The 11,071-nt window shown below is 38.9% G+C and overlaps 1 protein-coding gene across 1 annotated transcript; it reads left to right on the top strand.

Annotated features, from left to right (window-relative positions):
- The first annotated feature begins 1,982 nt into the window (after positions 1-1,982).
- Positions 1,983-10,421, top strand: cacng7b (calcium channel, voltage-dependent, gamma subunit 7b). The gene is made up of 6 exons (XM_079470535.1): positions 1,983-2,039; positions 4,862-5,057; positions 5,391-5,477; positions 5,554-5,694; positions 8,705-8,850; positions 9,314-10,421. Exons 2-6 carry the CDS (start codon positions 4,862-4,864, stop codon positions 9,776-9,778), a joined length of 1,035 nt encoding a protein of 344 aa, XP_079326661.1. The 5' UTR covers positions 1,983-2,039; the 3' UTR covers positions 9,779-10,421.
- Positions 10,422-11,071: the final 650 nt, after the last annotated feature.

Here is an 11,071-nt window from a genome sequence, read left to right as displayed (position 1 = left end):
ATTGCTCTTTGATTTTGGTTGACATTTGCAAGCGTTTTATTTCATCACCATGTGCTGATCTTGTGGTTAAATGGAAGTATATCCGGGGACTTTTTCATGTTTGGGAGACTTAAAGGCAGATGTGAGCAACTAAATGGAAAATATTTACTGTTAAAATGTATCAACATCATTATTCTGCATACTGTGTATTCAGGTCCCTATGTTTCTTCCCACAATAAACAATTGAACCTCAACATCAAAAGATAATTTGGTTAAATGTGATGGATGCATGGATGAATCTAACCGGTCAGTTCTAACTTCGATCTCTTTTCTACTCCTTCAAAAAATATATATATTTTAAATAATAATACAAATAAAAAAATACAACTTAGCTCTGTATACTGTGGTAGGCTGAAATCAGTTTTTGATATTATGTTGTCTCATTTGCATCCATTGTTTACCCCATCTGTAAGTCGCTGTGGAAAAAGCATCTGCTAAATGTGAATGTAAATGAATGGATGCAAAAAGTTGAAACAAACTGAGCTTGAATTACTCGTCAATAAAACATTGTGTGTCGTATCTCAGATGTTTATATTCTTGTTGATGAAGGAAAGTTGTTGAAATACCAACCCTTTACTCTCATCTTTCAATTTCAAGACTTTCCAATCTGAGTGATGTCCCAATAGGCTTGAGGGATATAACAGGATACCCTTGTTATATATACATTGCCTATTAAAAACTACCCTAACCTCCTTACTGTAACTGTCTTCATCTCCGTCAATCTTTTTTTAATGCCCCACTCTGACTTTTTTGGTGACCTCATCATCTTCTTGGATCTCTTTTTGTCTTGTTGAGAGGCTGCTTGTACAGTATGTGCTAATGTATATAATTAAAATCTATAATCTTTCCTTCTTCACTCATCAGATCAGAGTGTACTATTCATATCACGTGTCTAAAAATGCTCCAACATGTAGCTGAAGCTGTTCCCTGATATGGTCGTACCAGGTTAGGTTATGACATCATGATGATGAATGTGACTTCAGTAGAAATGAAAATCTTTCCTCATTTAATGTTGTTTAATATAAGTCACGGGCTTGGAAGAGCATTAATTGACAAGAGAACATTAATCTAGGCCAACTGTATCTTTAAATGTGAATGCAGGCTCATGTGACCATAGTTACTACTGTACCTTGTTTGTAACTGTGTTATAGCTGAATTATAAGTTTACAGAACTATCACAATGCAAAATATATACACTTTCTGTGCTAGAAAAGTTGATTCACGAAGTCAAAATATGCAAATGTGAGCATTCCTGAATCCTGTAGATTCTTTCCACTAAAATCCACTAAAATGTCTCTGAAGTGTAAATCTTTTCTGTTGAATTATAACAGATTGCAAGTAAGCGCTGCACTTATTACTAAGAAGAGATTTAGTTTCCGACTCGCCCCTATTTCTGAAATCATTCTGCCTGTCTGTCTTTTCACACTATTGACTAGTCTGCCTTTTAAACCCGCACCTAGATGAATTCACTGCTGGTCTGTCTGCGTATGTAAGAGCGAGTGTTGGCATTTGACAGCTCTGCGCATCTTCTACAGACACACCAAATAATTTCGTGCAGTTATTACCATATGATGGGCAAAAACAACAGTTTCCCTATGCTCCATCTGACAGCATCAGTAAGTCTGTTACTTTTCTGTTCATCACAAAACCGAAGCAAGAAAAACATATTTCTATCCAGGCACAAATGCAAAGTGAATTTTTTATTGCGCAGTACTAACACCTTTCTCGTCTCTCCTAACAGAAAGCATACAAATGCACGCTCTGTGCTTTTTTTTGTGACGAAATATAAATTTGGGAAGGTATGAGCAGGATGTGAGGGAGGGGAAGAAAAGGGTACCAGTAAAAGACAAAGAGAGACGGAGTGAAACAGGGAGAGAGAGAGAGAGAGAGAGAGAGAGAGAGAGCGTACAAGCGCGGAAATTTTGCCAAGCACCCCTGGTGTGAGACTTGTGTCTGCGCGCTCGCTGCACACTCGTCAGCTCCACGGGCACTCGGGCAGGGTGAGTACGCGCTTCTTTACTCTGTTTTTATTATTCTACGCGCTCTAAATAACAGATATGCGACTGGCTCAAAACACATTGTAACATCAGACTTTTGTCGAAGGTTATTGAAGTTACGGGTAAGCAATATAGACGCGTTTATGGTTGCACTTCGAATGCGTTACCAGACGCGTTTCCATAATTCCAGCAGGTCTGTCGCATGTTGTGTCATAATGAAATTATGCGAGGAACGTTGGACGGTTGTCTGTGGCCAGATGTTTGCTAATTGTAGACCGGATCGTTTAGGATACTACCACACAGTACGTGCTTTTTAACTTGTAAAGGTTTTATACTGTGTTAACGCTCGCAGCTGTTGAGCATGTTTGTATAGTCCGAAGTAGGGGAATTACAGTTGGGGTAGTTAAGGGTTTTACTGGCTCACTCATGTGGCCAAGGAGACGCGCACTGGCATGTAGGTGGGAACTCCATCATTACTGGGCCAAGGTCTTACCATACATTAGCCTACATCTGCCCGCCTCTCTCTCTCTCTCTCTCTCTCTCTCTCTCTTCACTGTCCTTGTTTTTTTAGTCTACGCCTTTCCTTAAGACTTATGAATGTATTGTAGTATATCTACTAAATTGTTTGGGGCTATCCTCAAAATGTTCCTATAAGATTATGTTTCAAGTTAATCTTACCCAGACTGACAGTGACAGTATCTGATTAATTGGAAACAGATGCAAAGGTCAAAATAAGTTGATCAGTATGTGATAAAATAATAATGTCCGTGTCGACACCTCCTGGAAGCAAAGTTTAGCAATAGTGGACTTGAAGTGACAGAGCATAATTTGATTCCCGATGAATGCAATGTAAGTTTATTTGAATAAAAGCATATGACATGTTTAATAAATAATCAGCAGCATCTTGGTGAGTTTGTGGTTGAACTTGGGTAGGCTGAACTTTTCATGGAGAAGTAAGCGCTCTTCTACATCAGTAAACAGCCTTGAGGGGCAGAAGTGCTGGAGGGGCAATAGAGCAGAAAACAGTCAAGCTAGAGTTTGACGTTGGTTTCTGCCTTCTGTCACGTTTTGGTTTAAAGCTTTGGACACCAGCACTTTTTCATCCTGAGTTCGCTCTGTGCTTTTTTTCACACAATTGCAAAATCTGTCCATCACTTTGCAGGGTTCATTTTCTGTTGACTGGTGGTACTATGGGTTGTGTCATTTTAGTTCAGAGCTCTGATATTCAGAACTACCGCGCACGACAGTGTGATGCATGAATCTTTACCTTGACACCTGTGATTTGTATTAGAAGCCAAAAGGTTTGGTCTGTCTCACTTTTTCTTATTCTCATGGTCCTTCTTTTCTTCTCTGTCTCACCCCTCTGAATCACCGACTCAGACAGACGAGAAATGACAGCACACACTTCTCTTTTTCTGTTTGTCTGTCTCACGCACATGCACGTTTTCTCTCGCTTTACAGTCACACATGCTGCACATCCTCTTTGAAAGTATCTATCATAAAAGTCACCATAGCAGCAGCAGTTCAGTGACTGTAGAGACAGGAAACGCATTCCTGCACATAAACGAATTACATCATTCAATTCATTCTATTCATCACATGACAAATATTTTAAAGAGGTAGAGCAATTGACATGATGAGAGCGTACTCGCATCAGCTCAGCACAGATGCAGAGAGAAGGAAAATAAATATACACATTTGCTATGAAAAGACCTTTCAAAGTGATAATCACCCAAAAATGAAAATTCTGTCAACATCTGTTATGACTTTCTATCTTCCGCAGAACCCAAAAGATGATATTTTGAAGAAAATTGGTAACTGAACAGCACCACCAATGCAAGTGAATGGGGGGGGGGGGGGTTAACAGTTAACAACATTCCTCAAAATATCTTCTTTGGTGTTCTGCAGAACAAAGAAAGTCGTAAAAGTTTGACACGACAAGAGGGTGAGTAAATGACAATTATTTGGATTTTTGGGTGAACTAACATAATAAGTTGTCACCAATGCTGTCATCCAAACAATGACAGTGCAGACAGAGTGTATAGCTCATTAATGAAGAATTGATCAGAGCGTTGCCCTGCGTGAATCAAAGGTGCACAGGGTCGAAAGGACCATGTCATCTCAATGTTCCAACACATTTCGCACAGAGAACAGTAGTTCATTCGCTCTGACATTTACATACTGCCATTTTTAGTCATCTGCCCCAAATATGGCCCCTATTTATTCCAGCCTCTGTTCCTCTAAATCTCTCTCCTGTTAAGGATCAGAAAGCATCTCATTTCCATGTAAACCGACTTCATTCACACACAAATCATAGAGTGATGCTTTTCCTATGAGTCACACTGCAAAAGAATGCTGATGTAAAATAGCGAGCAGAAATGTTTTCTTATTATTTCTCCGTATGCTCCTGCGTCTGTTTCTTTATAAGGATGAGGTCTGTGTCTCGCAGTAAAGCTATGAGTCACGGCTCAGTAGATGCGTGTGTCGTGCAGTCTGACTCGCAGCCAACAACATCTCGCTTCTGCCTCAATACCTGCCACCCGTTAAGCCTGGCGATCTTTGACCTTTCGTGTGATTGGTTGATTATACCACAGCGGCACAGGAGTTCCAGGGGTATCAGTCTTCTTGTCATCCCCCTGAGCTTTTACACTGTTTGTCTCAGATTATCTTGTGAAGTGAAGAAAAAGATTGAGCGAGAAGACTTCTTTCCATGGTGCACGTTTTCCCTCCCTTCTGCTCACATCCATAATTCCATCGTTGCGAGGGTTCGACCTTTGGCACTGATGGTTTTCTCTGTTATTTTGTATGTATGCGTTTGCGTGCAGATGAGCTCTTGCAGCAGCAAGGCTCTGATGCTGCTCTCCACTGTGTTTGGGGCATGCGGATTGCTGTTGGTAGGGGTTGCCGTGGCGACGGATTATTGGCTGCTGATGGAGGAGGGCATCGTACTGCAGCAGAACCAAACAGTCGACGTTAAGATGGCATTGCACTCTGGGCTGTGGAGAGTGTGTTTTATAGCAGGTGCTGATACACGCACACAAATGTGTACACTCTTGGGAAGCAGGGGAGAGAGGGGAACAAGCTTTTGGTTTTGGCTCAATTATTTCAAAAATATATTTGATTTGGATTATTTATATTTTCACACAAACAACATACACATCTCTGCTACAAACAAAAACCTAAAGTTTAAGAACCTTTTTTTACAACTACACAAAAAGTGCCAATGCTACAAACACAAATGATTCAGTCTTTTTCTTTCTATATGTTAGATTTGTGTGTTGTTTATGATAAACGTATGAAAGCAGTTTTGTTTAATTATTAATATTTCATATACCCTCTCTTTCACTGTTTTAGGTTCTGAAAAAGGTCGATGTGTGGCCTCTGAGTATTTCACAGAACCAGAGATTGAAATCACCACAGAAAACACAGCAAATATCCTCAGTGAGTGACAATAACTTTCACTTTTAAGTCACATTTCCACACACAACTTTCACTCTGGTGTTCTCTGTTCTGGCAGAGATGGTACGGACGGCTACTCCCTTTCCTATGGTTTCACTGCTTTTCGTTTTTACTGCCTTCATCATCAGTAATGTGGGCCACATCCGCCCTCAGCGCACCATCCTGGCCTTCGTTTCTGGAATCTTCTTCATCCTCTCAGGTACTGCAAACTCATCTGTAAATTAGATTCAAATCATTTTTTATGTGTGGATTTATGTGGGTTTACTAATAAAGTTACCGAAGAACACACTTCTATGTGCAGTGAATCTTTTTTGTGTGGCCATTTTGAAGGAAATATCACTTTCAGATTGTGCCATCTGTTTTGATGTCACCACAAATTGGCCTGAAGGAACATTCCTTTTAATTAAATTCATTTTTGAAAGTCTCTTATTATAGTCAAAAATAGTTAATGTCATATTTACTGTGTATTTGTAGGATTAGATGTGTGAGGATTTTGTGTTCTGTACTCACCAGAATGCAGCAATACCATCTGTATTTAATTAGTGATGTCTTCTCTGATCTTAAACCTGCGTCTGAGCGTGAAAACACTCCATCTGTTTATTATTAATTACTGTTTGGAATGCAGTGAATGGTGATAAAGTTTCTTTTAGAGAATGTACATATTTGTATTATGATTTTTACAATGCTCAAATGCAGAGCCATAGTCCTCAATTTATGAATGCAAAAAATGCTAAGCTTCACTATGCTCTGTCAAAATTCATCCCTTTTCTGTAATCTAGTAAAATATATTTAAAAAATTAGAGTTGCAATTTACTCTTAGACCAGCAGAGGGAGGCAAGTTTATAACAGATAGAGAATTGAGGCAGCAGACTTTCGCTCAGACTAGTGGTTCTATACAGGGGCTCACAGCTGACTTCCAAGGGGGCCTCAGGGTGACTAATTATTTACAATTATTAAACAAAATGAGCATTTAAATACATTTTAAAACAATCAAAAAACAAGATATTTGTTATAATATGTCAATTTTGTATTAAACACTTTTCCGTTATCAAGCTCTGAAATAGTTAATTGGGAAAGATATTTTGGGTCTTTGTGAGCGGGGGCCTTTGAATATTGTTGAACACAGTGGGTGCCTTGGAGTCAAAAAGGTTGAGAATCCCTGATCAACGGTAGATATTAAAAGCTATTAAAAAGCTTCTAATTTAAACCTGTAAACAGGTTTTGGTATTTTCTTTTAAGCAAATAAAGTATTTGTCATAAAATAAATAAGATTTGTGTAATTCTCTTCTTATCCTTTGTTTTTAATTATATAAATACGTTGCAAGATTGATCATGCTAAACTCTATTGTACAAAAGTTCAGATGCTCATTCCAACAGACTAAAATCATGGTGGCAAATAGATCATTAGGTATTATCAACTTTTTTTCACTCAAACTGTTTAATTTATTATTACATTTGTAATGAAAAGATTAGCAATATACTTGAAGCTACTATTTAGTGATCTACCTTTGGATCTTTTGACCCAGTCTGTAAATGTAATAGATACAGTTAATTTGTTAAGAAAATGTTATCCTGCTACTTTTCAAAGTGTCCTAAATCATGATTGAGTAATACATTTACTGAAGAGAAGTTCTTAAAATCTAAAAGTCATGAAAAATGAAATGCTGCATTGACATACAGTAGGAAAAACTTTCACCTGCTCTGAATGTAGAACTTATTTGTATGCAGACGCCACTGTTGTTTACTGCATCGCTGCCTCAACCTTGCACACGGCCAGGAAAGACCTTCAACTTTAAAACAGCTCTCTCTTCCTGCAGCACAAACTTCCTGACAGACCGCCCTTGAAAACATCGTTTTACTCGTCCTTTTGTCTTTGTGTTCACTGTCTGGCAACTACAGAATATGGAATGAGCATTTCAGAGCTCTTCTGGGCTGATAAAAGGAAGTCAGTTAAAAGAAACCAATAAAAAGTAAAGATCTAGTGTGTTGATATTGCTGTTAAGTGTGACGGTCATGAAATGTAGTTGATGTTTGCAGGAGTGTTTCGTGTTTGCTTGTGCTGGTCATTCAGATGTTGTGTGTGTGTTGTTGCAGTTAAAACGTGTAGAAAAGGCTTCTCTCGCCCATTCTCACCTCATGCATATACATGACATCATATACTTCCTCCTCCTCTCCCTCTCTTACCTGTTCTTTAATACATTTCCCTCTTTCCTCCATCCATCTCTCTTTTCTTCCCTGTGCCTATAGTGATGAGAGTGTGTGGTGGCAGGCGGGGGGCTGTAATATATTTAGATGGTACTGATGTCCTCTCATGAGGGACCGGGGCAGAGCCCTGGAGTGTGTACAGTCCTTGTGTGCATCTGTCGAGGTGGTTGAGGGTGGGCAACAGGGTCAGGCTGGATGCTTGCGCTGTGATGTGTGCTCATAAATGGTGTAAATAATGTGCGTATATTATGTATGAGCTGTGCTGTCAGTTTCTCCACTGTGTGGTGTTTCATACTTCCTCTGATTCGCTGGGGCAGGGCCGCATTCAGCGCTGCCAAACATATACAGTGATCCGTGTTATATCAGCATGACTTGAGAATGTTCCAAAGAGCATCTTGTGTGCATCAATGATAGCAAATAAAGCTGACCTTGAGTCTACAAATGAGTTAACTTGGGCGATGCAACAAATTAGATTCTTGACCTATAAATACAGTATAGTACACTATCTTATCGATTTTTTAAGTTTTTGTAAATGTTAAAAATCTTATTTATTTCCAGGTTTAAATTAAACTTTTATTACCAGCTTTTATAATAAGGTTTAAGTACCCACCCACAATATTGTTTATTCTTGTCATTTATCATATTTGAATACACATTAGCATTTAAAGTGATAGTTCAACCAAAAATGAAAATTATTTAATCATTTACTCACCCTCTAGTCTATTTTAACCTTTCTTTCTTCCACAGATCACAAAAGAATATATTTTTAAGAAAGTTAGTAACAGAATAGCCTGGCACTCATTCATTTATATTGTATAGACACAAAACCAATGCAAGTGAATAGGTACCAGTTAACAATCAATCTTCTAGATATCTTTTGTGTTAAGCGGAAGAAAGAAAGTCATACCGGTTTGAAATGACAAGATGTTGTATTAATGGTGACAGAGTTTTCACTTTAATATGTAATTTGACTTATATGTTCTCTCTGTCTGTCTTTTTCTCAGGGCTGAGTCTGGTGGTTGGATTAGTGTTGTATATCTCCAGTATCAATGATGAAGTGATGAACAGGCCGCGGGAGCCAGAGCAGTTCTTCAACTACCACTATGGCTGGTCGTTTGCATTTGCTGCCAGCTCCTTCCTGCTCAAAGAGGTCAGACAACAAACTTTCTGGATTAAATTTCAGTCAAAAAAACTTTTTTTGTATCTTGGCCATTCAAGCTCTATGGCCTCCAATGACCTGGATATAGTCATATGTTAAAGCTCCAATGACTTTGGCTGTGCACCAGAGCCCGAGGGGCTCGACCAATGATGGAACTGTTATTATGTCACTAGACTCTGCTGAAGTAGATGCTTTTAGCATGACCCTCCTCATTTGCTTTATCAATGTGAATCTTCAAGATATGCTCCAGTTTGTCTACTGAATACTGTATTTAGAGCAGTGAAATTTGGCTATGAAATAAAAACACAGCTATTACTGTAAAAGGTTGTGCCAAGGTCAATAACATCACCATGCATATATTCATTTCAATTTATAGTTTTACACAAAAACCCAAATGCTGTCTGTCTTTTCATTGCAAGACTTGGATCCCTCATTCTCTCTTTAACTCCTTCAGGGTGCTGGTGTGATGTCTGTGTATCTCTTTATGAAGCGTTACGCAGAAGAGGAGATGTATCGGCCTCACCCGGCTCTCTATCGTCCCAGACTTTCCGAGGGCAGCGACTATAGCGGCCAGTACCTCCATCCAGAGACCTGGCCTCCACCCCAGCGAGCACGGAGTGCCTCCGAGATCTCCAGCGATATCTCCATCCAGCTTACTCAGAACCACCAACCCCCCCTGAAGACCCCACAGAACATGTCTTCTCCGGGAATCACGGCTGCTTCCAGCACCACCTCTGGAGCTGATTATCAGCTTCCATCGCCAGCTTCTGGTGCTTCATACCCCCATAATCATCCTCTTCACCCTGGAGCGCATGGCGGAGCTGCATCATCGCAGACCCTGCCCCTGTCCGCATCCCCCGCTGCAGCGCCACCCCCACACTATCATACACATATGCGCATGGGTGCCTCTCCCTGCTAAATGCAGGTAGAAGAGAAAGTTTTTTGATAGTTTGTTTTAAGTGAGGTAGAGCAGAAAGAAAGAAAGAAAGTTTGAGTTAACGTAAGATACAGTTTTATATGAGAAGTACCAAATATCTTGTTTGTAACCCAAGGCATCTTTTTTAAGATTGAATATGGTAGTGATATTGTAGCATATTAAACGGCACAAGGATCTAATGGGGGTTTAATGCACAGTGCAAAACATTTCGACAATCTCACACAACACAACTGACATTTCATTTCCGTAGGTTTACACATTTAGAGCATAAGAAAACTAACAATTGCCTTTATAGGTGATATTAAAGATATTCTTGAACTTGAGTTATATGTATTTCTCATCATGAAATCTGTGAATTGTTAGGTTTAGTATAAATATCATAAGTGAGTTACTTAATTACGTATGAACAAATTTAGATGATGAACATATTGATGGCATTTTTAATAAGAATGATAGATAAGTCTGCGAATTGTTCTTAACATGTTAAGAAATATTGAGTATTTCTTGTGTAAATATTGTGAACTATTGTGTTTGTGATTTTAGTTCACAGCCTTTCTGCAAAGATGTTAACAAATGTGGTTGGAAAGTGTAACGCAATTAAAATGATTTGAAAGCTTTTATTCTGTAACATTGTTTTCTAAATGATTCTAGTAATGATGCTGCCTGCAAGACACCTCGGATTTAGGAAATGTTATTTTAGGCGCTCTTTTAATGATAATAAATACTTGTAATGTCTTAATGCTACAAAATAATTAGGCAAGTAACATTAATGTTTTAATCTGTGGTTTAATGGTTTGTGGTGGGAAATATACCAAATCCGAGGTGTCATAAACGCAGCATTAGTTCTACAAAACACGACACATCCCTCTCGCTCTGATCGAACAGCACGACAGCATACGCAAATATTATCAGTGCCCACATCGACATCTAGTGGATTAGAAACGCTATTGAAACTGCAGTTACATCAGTAGCGCTGTCTGTGGTGCTGAAATGTCACTAACCCATAGATAAATGAAACCATGCATCAGTAGTAAATGTTTAGAAAAGACCCAATCCTATTAAAGGTGATGACTATAATTACAAAACATAGATTGCAACGATCATAACGAATGACAGCTTCAAAACGCGCTTTAACGCACATTTGGTCAGAATCTCTCAGAAATATTCCAACTTGATGGCGTCACAGTTCGATTAAGTCATTTTTACGTTTGATATGGTTTTGTCAGATATGTTGACAATGGCCATGCGATTGTTTGTGCATATTTGCATTTTTTA

The sequence above is a fragment of the Barbatula barbatula genome (assembly GCF_947034865.1).
Source record: "Barbatula barbatula genome assembly, chromosome: 12".
Taxonomy (NCBI): domain Eukaryota; kingdom Metazoa; phylum Chordata; class Actinopteri; order Cypriniformes; family Nemacheilidae; genus Barbatula; species Barbatula barbatula.
The sequence above is the reverse complement of the archived record's forward strand: the minus strand, read 5'-3'. Positions and strand labels throughout refer to the sequence as shown.